Source organism: Hypanus sabinus, unplaced genomic scaffold (genome assembly GCF_030144855.1).
Source record: "Hypanus sabinus isolate sHypSab1 unplaced genomic scaffold, sHypSab1.hap1 scaffold_204, whole genome shotgun sequence".
Taxonomy (NCBI): domain Eukaryota; kingdom Metazoa; phylum Chordata; class Chondrichthyes; order Myliobatiformes; family Dasyatidae; genus Hypanus; species Hypanus sabinus.
The window spans coordinates 578,136-597,026 of record NW_026780141.1 but is presented as its reverse complement, the minus strand read 5'-3'; the positions used below and the strand labels follow the sequence as shown (position 1 = coordinate 597,026).

Sequence of the window (18,891 nt, the reverse complement as noted above, 5' to 3'; positions counted from 1 at the left end):
CCTGGATCAAACCAGTTTCCTGTGCTTTGTCGGGGTGACGTCAGTCTTCCAGCCTCCCGGACGGCCATATCTGTACCCGGTGTGTGGAGCTGCAGCTCCTAAGGGACCACGTTAGGGAACGGGAGTTGCAGCTCGATGACTTTCGTCTGGTGAGGGAGAGAGGAGGTGATAGAAAGGAGTTAAAGGCATTTGGACACACCGGGGCCACGGGAGATAGACAAATGGGAAACAGGAGAGGGAAGGGGAAGTGCCAGGTACCAGAGAGTACCACTGTGGCTGTTCCCCTGAACAATAAGTCCTCCTGTTTGAGTACTGGTGGAGGGGGGGGGGGGAGTCTACCTGGGGATGCAACTGTGTCCGTGCCTCTGGCACTGTCCGGCCCTGTGGCTCAGAAGGGTAGGGAAAGGAAGAGGAAGACAGTAGCACAAAGGTAGTAATCTCTGTATTATTGCCACGATACAGTTAGTATAGGAATGGAATGAGGTGAAGGTTAAATGCGTGGCTGAGGGATTAGAGCATGGCACAGGAATTCATACTTCTGGGTCATTAAGACTTCTCTTGGGACAGGTGTGACCTGTACAAAAAGGATGGATTGCACTTGAATCTCAGTGGGACCAATATCCTGTTTTGGAGATTTGCTAACGCTACTGGGGAGAGTTTAAACTGGAAAAAACTCATCACCTTATTCCAACTTTGCTCATTTTTCATTTTTTTAAATTTATTTTTTATTGAAATTCATCATTGAACTGACATTTCCATAAGATGTATTTCAGACATTGTACAAATATATCATATAATCACATATGTTACAAAACTCCACATAGTATTTATCTGAGGTAGACACTTATAGAAAACAGTGGAAAGAAACTAAAATAAGCAAATTGAAAAATTAACTATGTACACGTAGAGAGGGAGTTTTTCTAATAACATATTCATTGATATGAGAGAATAAAATCAGGCCTGTGAGGCATTGTGTAGTTAACCCATTTTACCCAGTATGAATCAAATTGTTCCAGCTAATGATTAAAATATGCTGTTATATTCTCCAATTTGAAAATGCCCATTGCAATTTCCATTCATGAATCTAAATGTGGGCTCTCCTGTGATAACCATTTCCTAGTAAGAGTCTTTTTAACAGCCACCAAGAGTATATTCATTAAATATTCATCAATTGTATACCATTTGATTCTCATTCGGAAGGAATTTGTCAGCTATGTCCATGATAACTCCTGTTCTGTCGGTAGAATAGAGGGTTGGGTAAAGTTTCGCCAAAGAATGCTCAGTGCCTTTAAGCCGTTTCATTTTCTTCATCAAGAATCCTTCGAACAAAACATACTTCGTCGGGGAGGAGCAGTAACACGACCTGAAAGAGAATTTAAATTGTTTCAAGAAGTCTTTCCTAAGCGACTGGGTAAAAGTTTGGACTTTCGTATTACCACTTATGAGAACTGTTTTTGCATTATCGTTTTAAGAACTGCTTTCGGATTCTCGCTTTAAGAAGTGTTCGAGCTGCCATATCGCAGCTGACTTCCGGTTGTTAATCGTTTGATTACTTTTTGTTCTTTTAGCAGTGTTTAATAAATGTCTTAATTGTTATAAAAACCATGTTTTTGCTGTTTTCGTTGTTGCTGGATTGTAACATATTCATCTGAACTTTGGAAAAGTCTGTAACAAGATCCCGCATGACAGCTCATCTGGAAGGATAGGTCACGTGGGATTCTCGGAAAGCTGGTGAGCTGGATTCTCACCGGGTTCAATGACTGACGGTGACTGAAGATGGATTTAACGAATGGATGTCCGTGACGAGTGGGAAGTGCATGTCAGTGTCGAGGCCTCGTTAATTAGATATTCATGTCATTGATTTGTATATGATTGTACATGGCATGGTTAGAAAGTTTGATATTAAATTCAGGAGTCTGCTTCATATTGCAACAGGTTACAATGAATTTTCTCAACTTACTGTTTCGGATGTATGGCGGGTCTACATTGTGCTTAACAAGGTACCATATAACTATCTGATAATAGCCAAGTGATATGTCCAAAGAAATCTTGACCGAGTTTAGATGGTAATAATGGTCTTAAAGTTCTGCCGGAGATAACATAGTGGTTCAGAACAAGATGTCATGATGCTATGTGTGAGATTGCATTGTTAAGGATGTCAGAGTGATTCTATATAGACTCAAACCATGTATTGCCACTTTTGTCAATGCCAGGGGATGTAAAACTGAAAGGAGATGGTGAGAATCAGGTGTGACTGAGAAATCTGTATAATTCAGTGACGAGAGGAGTGGATGTCCCATTAATCTGCAGAAATGTTTCAACCCACACTGCTGTAACGGCTGTCCATTACTCACCATAGCGCCACCAGTGGTAGGAGGGCCAAAGCAGTGGGCGCTGTCTGCTCACCCTGCCTTGCCATTGCATTGACACATCACTCCCGGTCGAGGACACAAGATTGGCTCCGAAAAGGGAATTGTGTGCAATATAGCACGTAGGTACCCCGGAAGTCCCGGCACGTTGTACAATAGATGGAGAGCGCGGAAATCCATGGGCTCAGCTGGATCAGGCCCTGTCAAGGCTTCAGTGGACAGGCCCAAGATGTTTGGAAGTGTTTGCCTCAGTTTAAAAACAAAACAGTGTTCTCCTGTAAACCCCAATTAATGTTTGCCCCTCCTGTTATTTGTTTTGTTACAGAGAAACAAAAGCTGATCACACTTGTACTCACAATGGGTCAATGCGCGGGCAGGGGAGGACTTCCAGTGCCTTCAAAATCGGGAAAGGTCACGGGTATGTTGGCGAATTATTTTAATTTATAAATACTCTGCTGATTCCGCGTCTGTATTTAATTCAATATTGGGAATTCACAAAGTGTTTGTGAAAACTGATCAGAGAGATAAGAGAGAGAGTTAACATTTCTGGGGGAAATACAGTCAAACGTAGAAGGTGTACAATTACCGTCTGCTGCTGCTCCTCTGACAGATCGTGATGCACATTGAAATAGCGAGTTACTCTAGATGACATGGCATTCTGCAAATGCTGAAAGTTTTGGGCAATAAAAAGACACAAAAATATTGGCAGAACTCAGCAGGTCAGGCAGTATCCATGGAGAGGAACAAAGATTTGACATTTCGGATGAGGACCACAATGAATGGAAAGTAATGTGGCAATATCTAGAATTTCTGTTCCCTCATTTCCAGTCCGATGAAGGGCCTTGGCCCAAAACGTTGATTGCTTATTCTCCTCCATCCCCATATACATTTAGTTCGCATTGTGTTTGGTGATCTTTAGGTTCCAAAGTGAAGTTACTGTCCAGTATGAGGTCAGTAATTTCTTTAATGCTCCTCATTTTCCTTTACAGGTCCGGGCTCAGTGATCAGCGAGCTCTTCGCAAGCTGGGACGATTTCCAGCTGCTGCATTTGACGGACTTCTACCGGGACAGGTTGGAGCAGGCGATGGAAGGACGGGTTCACGGAGTGAGTCTGGCGTTAGAGGCTGAGAAACAGTTCAGCAGACAGGAACATCGGGTGAGTGGGAGGGAGAATGGGTTTGAATTTTTCGACATCACAGGACTAATGGCTGTCGGATCTCTGACTCAACGGATATTAAATAAGATAAAAGAATAACTGGGAAATAAATACTCCACATACAATCCGGAACATGTGAATCTGAACCAGAGATGGAAAGAGGTGAAAAGAACCCGCGGACTGGTAGGGAGCTGCTCGATGTTCAGAGTGAGTTGAGCAAGTAACAGCATTAATTGCAAATACGACAGGAAGTTTCAATCTGTGAAAAATGTACAGAGTGACGGCAGGATGTCAGTGAGAACCGGGACATCATCAGTGAATGCCACAGGAGCCTGGGTGTGTTCAGTTCTGGGTGGAGATAATTCTGTTACAATCTGTAACTGCAAACAGTGTGAATCGGGGAACATTGCCATGTTGCAACGTGTAATCACTGAGAAAACCTCTACTGGAAAAGGGAAGTGAAAGGTGTCAGATGTCAGCCCGTAATCCGCTGTCATTTTAGACACTGGCGGACTGAGGAGATGAACCACATCATAAATTCTGCAACTTCTCTGAGGCTGTTCAGTCTGTTATATAATATAAAATCCTCCAGTTTTATTTCTTCCTCTGTGATCGTTATTTTATGATTTCTGTTTTACACCGTCAAATCCGGTGAGGGATTATTTATGGAATTGGAGCCACGTCAATGAAGCGGTCATAGACCAGCCAGGATCTCATTGACTGGTGGACCAGGTTCACAGTGAATGTCCCTCCCTGTGCTCTGCACTCAGAATGTACACTCCATGTCCAGACAGGATCGGCACCCGTCCGGGTGACTGCTCAGTCTGATCCCGTTACACAGCACATCATTTACTTCTCATTCTCTGTGTGAATCTGTCAGTCCCCAATGTGTTCACCGTTACTCTTCACAGAAAATCTCTGATCTCGCTGATAAGGGAGAGCGGGCGGACAGTTCTAAACTCCTCCTGAGCCTGGTGATGGAGAAAGGCTCCCACGCCCTTAGGGTGATGTGGGAAACCTTTATGAAAATGTGGAATGATGTTCCAATGTTGGACAAAATACTGAACGAAATACAGATATATGGTGAGAAAATATCAGAGATTAATTAAAATTTGGATTGAATAGAGCACACTTTAAAATTTTACACATCATTCCCTCAATGTGTTTAAATTCAAACAGGTTGTGATCCCTCCCATCGATCAAATACCGCTCAAGGTTTAATCAAGGTTCTCAGTGAGCTGAAAGGTAAGTGAACGTGCATTGAACATTGAAGAGTGTAAAACAGGAATAGGTCATTAGTCATATAATATTGTGCCGAACCAGCTGAGAGGTAAATCTACATAACCCAACTCTAATCTCTCCTTCCTGCACCATGTCCATACTCCTCCATCTTCCTTACATCCATGTGTCTACCCAAACGTCTCTTAAAAGCTTCTAATAATTTGTCTCTATCACCTTACCGGGCAGTGTGGTCCATGCAGCCACGGCTCTCTGATGAATAAAAAAGCTCTCCCTCACATCCTGCTTCATTCTACAGCATCTCACCTTCAATACATTCCCTCTGGTAATAGACATTTCAACCGCGACAAACTGGTGATCGCTGTCCACTCTATCTCTGCCTCTCATAATGTTCTCAACCTGTGTCAGAGCTCCCCTCGGTCTCCGACGATCCAGAGCAAACAATCTAACTTCATCCAGCCTCTCATCATAGCACATGCCCTCTGATCCAGGCAGCATCCCGGTAAACCTCTTCTGCTCCCTCTCTAAAGCCTCAACATCCCTCCGGTAGTGGGGCGGTATGCAATATCCCAGAGCAGAGTTCATTAAGTTGAAACTTGACCTCTGTTTCCACCAACGGTTGTAAGTTGCGTACGGCGGTTAGGTTGTTGAGCCACAGGGATCTGACCAGGTAAATATGGGCACTGTGACAGACAACACAGTGAGACACATGGAAGCATGTTTCTTAGAGCAAATGTTTTCAAAGGTCATTTTGAGGAAAGAGGCAGAGAGCTGGAGAGTTTAAGGAAATTGTTCACACCGCTCCAGGGCCTACAAATTCCTCCACAGCGAGTCTACGTGGAGAAAGGGAGAGGGTGATATGGAAAATGGAATTAAAAACTTATATTTCTTCACACAAGATGTCAAAATCTTCTCTTGACAGCCACTGCCCTCTCCTGAACAGACTCTTTCTTAACCGTTTTCTAAACTTCCCCCAGCAGATTATCTTTTCTTAGAGTTGGGCGTCCACTGAAGTTCCAGTCACAGAATAGTAATAATAGCATCACTTTAATTAGAAAATCAGGTGACATCCTAACTGGTCTGTTCAACCACAGAGCAGAATTGTGTTCACATCTGCACCCCCTAGTGCAAACACTGCTACAGTGTTAGAGAGGGTGAGATTGGGGGACATATTCCTCAGCTCAGTCCACAGAAGCTGAAATTCATGTCTGCCGGTGTTGTGCGCTGGACACTGTCGAAGGGTGAGAGATGGGAATTAGGACAGAGAAACCAAGGGTTATGGGATCGCAGCAAGGAAGGTGAAAATGACTGAAAATATCTCTAAATAATATTGCAATTAGTTAAACTATGACTGTCTGGATGGAAAGCTCAATACATCTATAGGCCCATCATGACTGTGAAAACGGAGGCCGGGGCAGTTCCTGGGCTCAAGAGATTGTGAGGCTTCATCACTGCAGACTGAGTTAGATCACTCAACTGCACATTTAACAGAGGAGAGAGCTTAGGAAAGACAAACATCACAAAACTTATTAATATTGCATCAGCCCATGTTTTACCTGATTATTCAAAGCTCTCAACAGAAATATAAGGAACCTCGGCCAGAACCCTGGTACTGTCTCTCTCAATTACAAGAACAAATTCCAAAGATGATAATTTAAATATGGGACCAGAGTGAGATGAATCAGGATGTTTACAAACTACTCACCTCTGTTAATGCTGTTCCAGTCCACATCATATCAATGAAACCCCTCAGTTTCTCTGCACCATGGGTTTGGTAAATCGCTACAAGCTTTTTGTTCACTATTCCTCATGTTGTTTGCCGAGGGAACAAACACGACAGTGAAATTCCTACAGCCATTTCTGTACGTGAAACAGAATCTCTCCATGCCTATTGAAGAACACCATTTCTACCACTGTCATATTCTCTAAAGAAAATATGTCTACAATTAATGTTTTCCTACGCCCCCAATTACAGCCGAACACTTTGAATGGAGACCCCACACACCCCTGACAGGGTTCAGATACACTGCGAGACGGCACACAACCTCTGACAGGGTTCTGACACAGTTTGAGACCCCACACACCCCAGAAACGGTCCTGACACACTGTGAGACCCCACACATCTCTGACATGGTCCTGACAGACTGTGTCACCATCACACCACTGGTAAGGTCTTCTCACATTATGAGACCTCACAGATCGCTGGCAGGGTCCCGAAACTCTGTGAGACACCATATATCGCGAACAGGGTCCTGACACACTTTGAGACCACACTCATCGCTGGCAGGTCCTGACACACAGCCAGACACCAGACAACCCTGACAGGTTCCGGGCATACTGTGGGACCACACACACCCCTGACAGGGTCCTGACACATTGTGAATCCCCACCCACTAATGACAGGGTCCTGACACACTGTGAGACCACACACACCCCTGACAGGGTTCGGACACATTGTGAATCCCCACCCACTAATGACAGGGTCCTGACACACTGTGAGAACCCACAAACACCCCTGACAGGGTCCTGACACACTGTGAATCCCCACCCACTAATGACAGGGTCCTGACACACTGTGAATCCCCACCCACTAATGACAGGGTCCTGACACACTGTGAATCCCCAACCACTAATGACAGGGTCCTGACACACTGTGAGACCACACACCCCTGACAGGGTCCTGACACATTGTGAATCCCCACCCACTAATGAGAGGGTCCTGACATACTTTGAGACCACACTCATCGCTGGCAGGTCCTGACACACAGCCAGACACCAGACAACCCTGACAGGTTCCGGGCATACTGTGGGACCACACACACCCCTGACAGGGTCCTGACACATTGTGAATCCCCACCCACTAATGACAGGGTCCTGACACACTGTGAGAACCCACAAACACCCCTGACAGGGTCCTGACATACTGTGAATCCCCAACCACTAATGACAGGGTCCTGACACACTGTGAGACCACACACCCCTGACAGGGTCCTGACACATTGTGAATCCCCACCCACTAATGAGAGGGTCCTGACATACTGTGAGAACCCACAAACACCTGGCAGGGTCCTGACACACAGTGAGACACCAGACAACCCTGACAGGTTGCGGGCATACTGTGGGACCACACACACCCCTGACAGGGTGCTGACACATTGTGAATCCCCACCCACTAATGGCAGGGTACTGACATACTGTGAGACCACACAAACACCTGGCAGTGTCCTGACACACAGTGAGACCACACGGACACCTGGCAGGGTCCTGACACACTGTGAGACCCCACAAACACCTGGCAGGGTCCTGACACATTGTGAATCCCCGCCCACTAATGACAGGGTCCTGACACATTGTGAATCCCCACCAACTAATGACAGGGTCCTGACACAGTGTGAGACCCCACAAACACCTGGCAGGGTCCTGACACACAGTGAAACCCCACCCACTAATGACAGGGTCCTGACATACTGTGGGACCACACACACCCCTGACAGGGTCCTGACATACTGTGAGACCCCATAAACACCTGGCAGTGTCCTAACACACAGTGAGACCACACGGACACCCAGCAAGTTGCTGATACACAGAGAGACCCACGCACGCCTGACAGGATCCTGTCACGCTGTGAGACCCCACACACCCCTGACAGGGTTCCGACACAGACACCCCACACACCCCTCGCAGATTCCTGACACAATGGGAGACCCCACACACACCTGACAGGTTCCAGGTACACTAGGAGACCCCCACACACCTCTGAAAGCGTCCTGATACACTGAATCCCCACACACACCTGACTGGTTCCTGACACACTGTCAGACAGCTCATGCCCCTGACAGGGTCCGGACACACTGTGAATCCCCACCCACTAATGACAGGGTCCTGACATACTGTGGGACCTCACACACCTCAGACAGTGTCCCAACACACCGTGAGACACCACTCACCACTGACAGGGTCCTGACACATTATGAAGCCCCTAACACCACTGACAGGGCCTTGACACATTATGACACCCCACACACCCCTGACAGGGTCCAGACACGCCGTTAGACACCACAGAACCTTGGCAAGGTCCTGATGCACTGTGAGTCTCCACACACCCCTGACAGGGTCCAGACAAGCCTTTAGACACCACAGAACCTTGGCAAGGTCCTGATGCACTGTGAGTCTCCACACACCCCTGACAGGGTCCAGACACGCCGTTAGACACCACAGAACCTTGGCAAGGTCCTGATGCACTGTGAGTCTCCATACACCCCTGACAGGGTCCAGACACGCCGTTAGACACCACACAACCTTGGCAAGGTCCTGATGCACTGTGAGTCTCCACACACCCCTGACAGGGTCCAGACAAGCCTTTAGACACCACAGAACCTTGGCAAGGTCCTGATGCACTGTGAGTCTCCACACACCCCTGACAGGGTCCAGACACGCCGTTAGACACCACAGAACCTTGGCAAGGTCCTGATGTACTGTGAGTCTCCACACACCCCTGACAGGGTCCGGACAAGCCTTTAGACACCACACAACCTTGGCAAGGTCCTGATGCACTGTGAGTCTCCACACAGCTCTGACAGGTTTCCAGTACTCTGTGAGACCCTACACATCCCTAGCCAGTGTCCTGAGACACTGTGAGACCCCACACGTCCCTAACAGGTTCCCGGCACTCTGTGATAACCTACATGTCCCTGACACACTGAAATCAGATCTTATCAGGGGGATTATTGTAATGATCCCTTTTGAGGCAGCTAGGGACTGCATAATAGAATAGGATACGCAATATAATGTAGCAGAAGTGAGAGGAAAGCTAGTTGATTTGGAAGCTTCTAAAACCTAACAATAGGTAACAAAAAGAAGCATAAAGAAGGGATGAAGACAAAAGAAATAAGTTATAGTCTATCACACAGAAAATGATGGAGAAACTCAGCACATCTATGGAGAAAGTAGAATAAACGTTTCGGGCTGAGAACATTCGATGGGACTGGAGATAAAACGCTGAGGAGTCGATTTGAAAGCTGGCGGGCGGGGTGGGAGGGGAGAGAGAAATGCCAGGCGATAGGTGAAATTTGGAGAGGGAGGGATGAGCAAAGAGCTAGGAAGTTGGTTAGTAAAAGAGACAGAAGGCATGGAAGAAAGGAAAATAGAGGGTGGAGAGAGCAAAAGAGGGAGGCGTAGTTGATCTCGATATGGTCTGTTGTCTCTCGATGAAACCAGACATAGAGTGGCGAACCGTTTCGCCGAGCGTCTGCACTGTGTCCGCCAGAACAAGCGTGATCTCCCAGTGGCCACCCATTTTATTTCCACTTCCCATTCCCATTCCGATACGTCAGTCCATGACATCCTGCACCGTCAGGATAATGCCACACTTGGGTTGGAGGAACAATACCTTTTGAGCAGCGTCCAACCTGATGGCATGAATATCAATTTCTTAAGATTCCAGAAAGGCTTCCTCTCCCCCTTCACCGTTCCCCATGCCCTCGTACGTCTCACATGTTATCCCCTCGCCTGTCCATCGCCTCCCTCTGGTGACCCTCCCCACCTTTTTCTTGCTTCCATGGCCTCCTGTCTCTATCAAGAATCAACTTCATACACTTTGCTTCATCCCCTCCCCTCCAAGTTTCACCTGTCACCTGTCACTTCTCTCTCCCTCCGCCCCCTCCCCCTCCACCTTCCGAATCTACTCCTCAGCTTTTTGTCTCCAGTCCTGCCGAAAGATCTCGAAAGAAAACGTCAGCTGTTCCACAGCTGCTGTCTGGCCTGCTGAGTCCCTCCAACATTTTGTGTGTGTTGCTTGGATTTCCAGCATCTGCAGATTTTCTCTTGTTTGTGGAATTACAGGCCAGTTTGCCTAACCTAAGTGATTGAAGCGTTGGAGTCTATCCTCCTCATATTTTACAGCACCACCCAGCTTTGTGTCATCTGCAAATTAGCCAATGTTTCTTTTAATCCCTTCATCTAAATCAGTAATGTATTTTGTAAATAGCTGCGGTCCCAGCACCAACCCTTGTGGTACCCGACGAGTCACTGTCTGCCATTCTGAAAAGTACCCATTAATCCCTGCTCTTTGTTTCCTGACTGCCAATTAATTTTCTATCCATGTAAATACCCTACCCCCAATACCATGTGTTTTAATTTGCCCACTAATCTCCTATATGGGACCTTATCAAAGGCTTTCTATAAGTCCAGGTACACTACATCCATTGGCTCTTTCTTGTCCATTTTCATAGTTAGATCCTCAAAAAATTTCAGAAGACTAGTCAAGCATGATTTCCCCTTCGTAAATACATGCTGACTCGGATCCTGTTACTGTTATCCACATGTGCCGTTATTTCATCTTTTATAATTGACTCCAGCATCTTCCCTACCACTGATGTCTGGCTAACTGGTCTATCATTCCCTGTTTTCTCTCTCCCCTCTTTGTTAAAAAGCGGGGTAACTTTAGCTATCCTCCAATTCTCAGGAACCGATCCTGAATCTATAGAACATTGGAAAATAATTACCAATGCGTCCACGATTTCTAGAGCCACCTCCTTAAGTACCCTGGGATGCAGATCATAAGGCCCTGGGGATTTATCAGCCTTCAGTCCCATCAGACTACCCAACACCTTTTTCTGCATAATGTGAATTTCCTTCAGTCCCTCCATTATCCTATGTCCTCTGGCCACTATTATATTTGGGAGATTGTCTGTGTCTTCCCTAGTGAGGACAGATCCACAGTATCTGTTCAACTCGTCTGACATTTGCTCACTCTTCATAGTAAATTCACCTGTTTCTGCCTTCAAGGGCCCAACTTTAGTTTTAACTAACTTTTTCCTCTTCACATACCTAAAGAAGCTTTTACTATCCTCCTTTATAGTCTCCGCATATTGCCTTTTTTAGTAATCTTTTATTGTTCTTTAAATGTTCCCAGTGCTCTGGCTTCCCGCTCATCTTTGCTATGTTATACTTCTTCTCTCTTATATTTTATACTCTCCTTGACTTCCCTTGTTAGCCACGGTGAGAATCACTGATCCTGCCGCTCCCTCTCAAATTGTAGATTAAAACTTAACATATTATTGTCACAACCTCCTAATGGCTCCTTTACCTAGAGTTCCCTTATCAAATCCGGTTCATTACACAACACTACATCCAGAATTGCCTTCTCCCTGGTAGGCTCCAGCACAAGCTGCTCTGAGAATCCATCTAGAGGCCCTCCACCAACTCCCTTTCTTGGGGTCCAGTACCAATCTGATTTTCCCAGTCTACCTGTACGTTGAAATCCCCCATTACAACTGTAGTATTACCTTTGCAACATGCTAATTTTAGATCTTTATTCAACTTGCACCCTATATCCAGGCTACTATTTGGGGGTCGGTAGATAACTCCCATTAGGGTCTTTTTGCCCTTACAATTTCTCAGTTCTACCCATACTGACTCTGCATCTCCTGATTCTATGTCACTCCTTGCAAGGGACTGTATTTCATTCCTCACCAGCAGAGCCACCCCACCCCGTCTGCCCACCTGTCTGTCCTTCCGATAGGATGTATATCCTTGAATATTCATTTCCCTGCCCTGGTCCTCATGCAGCCATGTCTCTGTTATTCCTACAACATCATACTTACCAACTTCCAACTGAAATTCAAGCTCATCTATATATAATATTTTTAATCCATTACTCCCCTTCTTGTCACATTGGTCCTATTGCACTTGGCCATACTCTCCGATCCCCTCCTGAGCTTTCTGCCCGTAAATTCTGATGTCTTTCTTAACTTTTCTTATTCACTCTTTCCCTTTAACTCCATCCTTATATTTCCAGTTCGTCTCCTCCCCACACTTATTAGTTTAAGCACACGCGTGTTGCAGTGGCAAACCTGCCTGCCAGAATGCTGGTCCCCTGACTGCTAAGGTGCAACCCGTCCCTTTTGTACAATTCATCCTTACCCCGAAACTGATCCCAGTGGTCTAAGAATCTAAAACCCACAGCTCTGCCAGTCGTCTGTCTCTTTGGCTTTGCTTCAGTGCCAATTTTTGACTCGCAGACCCGTCCACCTCTCAGACTGGCAGTGTCTTCTGTCCCAAGCTTCCAAGAGGGTGAACATGATTTCAAGAGGCACATCCCCCGGGGTCTCCTGTACTTCAAGCTTCCATCTCTTCCTCATCGTCGCCCCCGTTCTCTCCTCTGTTATCTTCGGATGTAACGATTTCACTGTAGGTCCTGTCCAGAAAACTCACGTTTTTCCTGGATGAACCTGAGGTCATCCAGTTGCCTCTCCAGTGCCCTAACACGGTCTTTCAGGATCTGAACCTGGACACGCTTTTCACAGTTGTAGCAGCCGGAAACACCATCAGTGTCCCTGACCACCCACATCAGGCAAGCATCACACTGAACCAATTTACCTGTCATCTCTTCACCACCTCTCACCCTCACCAACTGTGGCGTAGTCTCCTCCCTCAGCTTCCTCGCCAAAGACTCGCTCTTTCCTCACAAGGACCTTTCCTCAACAAGGCTGCTCCCCGAGTCAAAGCCGCAAAGCTCAACTCCTTTACTGGCTGCTCCGCTTGAGCTACCCCTCTATTTATTTGTCTGAGTTTTTCAAGCTGCTTGGTCACCTGAGCTCGATTGCTCAATCAGCTGCTTTCTGCTGATTCTGAGCTATTCAAATCTTGAATTATCTAATTAACTGCTTTCTGTTAAGATATTCAAATCGTAATTGACTTGATTGCACAGTCAAACTGCCAAAATCTCTCAAGCCAAAAACTCGCAGTTCCCTCACAAGGCTCTACCCTCGACAAGGCCGCTCCATGAGTCAAAGCCCCAAAGCTCCAGACCTCTACTGGCAGCTTTGCACTGGCCGCTCCACTTGAGCTACCCCTCTATTTATTGGTATCAGTCTTTCAAAACCGCTTGGTCACTTGACCTTGGTTGCCCAATCAGTTGCTTCTGCTGGGCTCCTTTACTGACCGCATTTGTTGATGATACAAAAATTGGCGAAGGGGCAGATAGTGCTGAGGAAGCAATGCGATTGCAGCAAAACTTCGACGAATTGGAAGAGTGTCGCAAATGGATTACAATGTTGGGGAATGAATGGTAATGCATTTTGGCAAGAGAAACAATAGGGTGGACTATTATCTAAATGAGGAAAATGCTTAAACATCACAGTGTAATGAGACTTCATGCTGGCTGCTACCAAAATTCCTCGGTCTCTGCTCTCTTTAACTCCCGAGCTGTAAACAACATGGTTTTCAAACGTGTATTTAAAGCCATAGACCAGTGGTCTCTCCCGTTTCCACAGACGTTGGCTGACCTGTACTCACATCTACATTAGCGTCCTTCGACAGCTGTGATGCAGAGGGCAGGCCGACATGCTGCATAACTGTGGCTAACAGGACAACGGGTAGTCAAAACTGTCCAAACGTATCACCGGCACCCCCATCCCACCTCTCATCAGGGACGTATATACAGAACGGCTCTGGAAAAGGGCCAGCAGCGTTAGGAATGATCCCACCTATCCTGCCTATGGGCTGTTTGCCCCGCCCCATGAGGGAGGAAACTACATAGCATCCACAGCAGGACCACCAGACTCAAAATCAGTTACTTTCCTCAAGCAGTAAGACAGATCAACACATCCACAACTAACAACCGCACCCCACCACCAGAACGATTGAAAAAAAAATACTGAGTTTTCCATTGCATACACTATCTGAGTTTGAGCTTCATCAGAGCCAGAATAACAATTATTTCCTTCTCCTTTACACTCGTGTATATTCAATCTTGGATCTGTTGAGCATTTACAACACAGACTCTTTAAGAGACCCGGTACTGCAGATCTGCCGTCTCGAACCATTTTCTGGACGAACCCAGTGAGCTGAGCAGCATCTGTGATGATGGAAGTGGGGGGTGGGTGGATTGTCTGTGGTTTGTGCCAAAATGCTGACTGTCTCAATCTCCTGAACAAGACATTGACATTTTCTCCCCCAGCCACCCAGCCACAGAGCAGATGCTGATCAGCGAATATACTTCTTTGCATTTTGAATCAGTGATGTTGAGAGGGGAGGGGGGAGCTGTGATTCCCCGACCTGTTCCTTTGACAGAATGCCAACGTCCCTTTTCTCTATCTCCACACACACACCTCTTCAACAATGGGGATTAAAAGTTTCTTCCACATGAACAGTGATATCTGTGGCTGTAGTGAGAGGGTGTCCAGTACGGGACAGTCGGGGGTCAGTAAACTACCAGGGAAATTCTCATCTTCACAGCACAGTTAATATGGACATATGATGACCATGTGTTTATCCAGACCAGGCCTCTCTGTTCAGTCAGGGGACTGTTATGCAAATTTACTTTACTGTACGGACATTCATTGATTAATTCAACTAATGCAATAGCTTTGGGCTCACTCTTGTGTGCTTAAATAATGAGTTCTGAGTTGAGACATCTAACAGTTTGAACACTGTCTGTTCCCATTGAAGATGTTCAACAGAAGCACAAGGAGACTCTGCGGGCACAAACTGAAACACTGAGAGTGAACACGATCCTGGTGAGGGAGAAGGTGAAGGTTTTCCACCTGGTTGATCGATACGCTGAGCTCACGGTCATTTCTACTGTTCGAGATCGGAGACTGGTGGAACACGAGCTGCTGGCAAGACGCAGAGACCACGAGCGTTGGAGAGAGAAACATCTCCACGGAGAGATGGAAAAAATCCAGACTGATCAGTTATTCCAGAGCAGCTTTTCCCGAAGTAAATCCGAATCTGGGAGATCAGCAGCAGTGGCCGGAGTCGCGGGAATTGGGAAAACAACAATGGTACAAAAGATTGTTTATGACTGGGCCACGGGGAAAATATTCCAACAATTCCAGTTTGTCTTTAGTTTCAAATTCCGGGAGTTAAACTCCATTAACTGCAGAACAAACCTGAGGGAACTGATTCTGGATCAGTATCCTTACTTTGGGAATTTCCTGAGAGATGTCTGGAAGAACCCACAGGGATTGTTGTTCATATTCGATGGTTTGGATGAATTCAAACACAGAATCTATTTTGCAGACAAATGGAGAGATACAGAACCTAAGCACCAGTGTCCAGATCCCGAGTGCTGGTGTGAAGTGTCTGACATTGTGTACAGTTTAATCCAGGGCAAGCTGCTCCCAGGGTGTTCGGTGCTGGTGACCACACGCCCCACTGCGTTACAGTTATTGGAAAAGGCAGATATCAGGGTCTGGGCAGAAATCCTGGGATTTGCTGGTGAGCAATGGAAGGAATATTTCGTGAAGCATTTTGATGATCAGACGGTGGCGGCAGCTGTTTTCAAACACGTGAAGGAGAACGAGATCCTGTATACCATGAGCTACAACCCCTCCTACTGCTGGATCCTCGCACTTGCACTCGGCCCTTTCTTCACACAAAGTGACAGGGACCCACAGCAAATTCCCAAGACCATCACCCAACTGTATTCCTACTATATTTACAGCATCCTGAAAAACCACAGCCGTGAGATTGAGAAACCCCGTGATGTGTTACTCAGGGTTGGTCAGATGGCCTTCAGAGGAGTGTCCGATAAGAGAACTGTGTTTACAGATGGAGATTTGAACAACTACAATCTGCAGCCTTCCCAGAACCTGTCTGGGTTCCTGATGGAGCTTTTGGGGAGAGAGGATTCTGCCCAGACCGTGGTGTACACATTCCCACACCTCACCATCCAAGAGTTTGCAGCTGCAGTCGCAGAATTCCTGACTATACATCCCGAGGATATCCTGAAATTCCTCACTGAAGCCCACAACACGACAGATGGGCGATTCGAGGTATTTCTCCGTTTTGTTGCTGGTCTCTCCTCCCCAATGACAGCTCGGGGTCTGGAGGAGTTTCTGGGTCCATTTCCTCATGAAACAACCTGCCGGGTGATGGACTGGGTGAAGGAGGAGGTTAAACGCCAGAGTGGGAACACATCGAGTGAAGCTGGTAAAAGGAGGCTCCTGAACACATTTCACTACCTGTTTGAGTCTCAGAATCGTGAACTGGCTCAGACCGCACTGGGATCTGTGGAAGAACTTTCATTCAGTGGAATGACACTGATCCCAGTTGACTGCGCGGTCCTGTCTCATGTTGTCAGACTCTGTGATACAATAAAACGTCTCGACCTGTCGTACTGCCACATTTTGTGTGAAGGAATCCAGCAGCTGGGACCCTGGCTGCACAAGTTCCAGGTATTGAGGGAACTTAATTTTTCTCTCACTCTGAACTGTGAAATTGTTCCATTGTGTTGTTTCAATGTAAAGGGATTTGGGTAAAACTATAGTGAATATGATTGTGAAGAATTGTGACAAATGCGATCCCCCTTCCTCCTGTGAGATGTCTCTTCCCCAACTCCGTTCCTGCTGTGGAATCTCTCTTCTCCATCCCACTTCGTCCTGTGGGATCTCTCTTTCACATCCCCCTTCCTCCTTCATGTCCCGTCTTTCCATCCTTTTCCTCAGATGGTGTCATTTCCCACCGACATTTCTCTATTCACAAATCTTCCTCACTGTGGGACTTTCTCCCCTTCAACCCTGTCCCTTCCGATCCACTCACAGGTCAGGAACACTTTCCTAACCATCGTGCAATGAGACAGAATATGAGGAGCTTACAGGGTCACACCGACAGACTAAATTACTGACATCAGTGAATCCCCTGTAACTGGTCAGTGAGGGACATTCACAGTGATGGGAACACTGATCAGTGATTTACTGAAGGGTTTAATGTTTCCTGAAATAACCGAGTGAGAGAAATTCCTTCAGACCCATTCATTAATTTGTCTGTTTCTGTTTAGTCTTGGGCGGAATGTCCTGGGAGATTCAGGAGTGAAACTGGTGTCTGCGGCTCTTGGGAACCCGGAGTGTAAAATACAGACACTGAAGTGAGTACCAGACTATGGGAGATTGTGGGTGTCTGACACTGAACATTAATGTGATCAGTAATTGTGTTACTGATAAATTCTGGGAATTTGTACCGTCCCCTGTCTCTCTGTGTCCTTCACCATCACTCTCACTCTAATTTCCAGTCTGAACCATTTCGAACTTACAGATTCTGGTGCTGAGGATCTCGCCTCCGCTCTCAGTACAAACCGATCACTGATAGAGCTGGACCTGGGATGGAACCCGCTCACAGACCAGTCTGTCCCCGCTCTCCGCCGGCTCATACTGACCCACCCGAGTCTGGAGCAGATCATGTGAGTGTCTGTGTTAATGTTCAATGTGATAAAATTTCAGCAGATCCGCGGGTTTTCTGGTGATGTTTGCCTGTGATTATTGTGGAAACATTAACCCCAGTACCCTGTTACTGACAGGGTTATATAATCTGTTTTTTTTTTCATCTTTATTTTTCCATCCGTTTCAGGCTGGCGGTGAATAATTTCAGTGGGACTGGGGAGAATGAACTGGAGTCTCTACAGGAGTCTAGACCCGGACTGAGAGTGTACCTGTAAACGTCTGAATGTGTGAATATACCCGTCCACAAGATGGAGACAATTTGGCCGATACCACCCCCCCCCCCCCTTAACTCCCGCCCTTATCTTTCCGCACTCCAGAAGCAATTCGCAAGGGTTCAGAAATGACCCTGGATCTGCGGTGATCTGGGACACGGCCCTGAAGTGTGATTTGATAATCATCAGTTCCGTGATGCAGAGTGACAGTGAGAAACGGGACTGATTATTCAAACTGCCCCTGGTTGTCGCCGGTCAGTTAATTGTGTGTGACTGTGAGTGAGTCGGGAGCAACTCATTTATTCCCGAACGTCAGCAGCTCACAAATCGTTTAATTTACATTTGTCGATGAAATCAATAAACCACTGTAACATCCTGTCTTCGTTTCGGACGAGTTTGATTTGAGGTTTCTGCTGTCCCCCTCACCCTGGGTGCCCAGGATCTCATCTCCACCCAGCCCCCTTGCTGGGAAACTCAACCCCTCCTTACACTCCACAAAGAAAGGGAGAGGGGACAGAGAGAGAGCTGGCCTTATTTGGCGGTCCTGCATTTCTTTCTACCATGACACTGCGAGGGGAATGCTAACTACACGGATATCTTAAGGACAAAGCAGGAGTTGAAAACGTCGGTATACGGAGCGGATTCTGTACATGGGAGAATATATTCTGTTAAATTATGCCAGCATTTCCCAG

At 46.6% G+C, this 18,891-nt stretch overlaps 1 protein-coding gene across 1 annotated transcript; it reads left to right on the top strand.

The window, feature by feature from the left end:
• Nucleotides 1-15,308: 15,308 nt before the first annotated feature.
• LOC132387615 (NACHT, LRR and PYD domains-containing protein 12-like) lies at nucleotides 15,309-18,638 on the top strand. Its single transcript, XM_059959986.1, has 5 exons — nucleotides 15,309-16,946; nucleotides 17,019-17,026; nucleotides 17,549-17,635; nucleotides 17,780-17,947; nucleotides 18,115-18,638. Exons 1-5 carry the CDS (start codon nucleotides 15,438-15,440, stop codon nucleotides 18,200-18,202), a joined length of 1,860 nt encoding a protein of 619 aa, XP_059815969.1. The 5' UTR covers nucleotides 15,309-15,437; the 3' UTR covers nucleotides 18,203-18,638.
• Nucleotides 18,639-18,891: the final 253 nt, after the last annotated feature.

Bases quoted from the DNA above. Each gene is read 5' to 3' on its own strand.
- LOC132387615 (XM_059959986.1), top strand. From the start codon at position 15,438: ATGGAAAAAATCCAGACTGATCAGTTATTCCAGAGCAGCTTTTCCCGA. The intron at 17,636-17,779 runs GTGAGTACCAGA...TCTAATTTCCAG, and splicing joins TGTAAAATACAGACACTGAA to TCTGAACCATTTCGAACTTA. The intron at 17,948-18,114 runs GTGAGTGTCTGT...CATCCGTTTCAG, and splicing joins CCGAGTCTGGAGCAGATCAT to GCTGGCGGTGAATAATTTCA.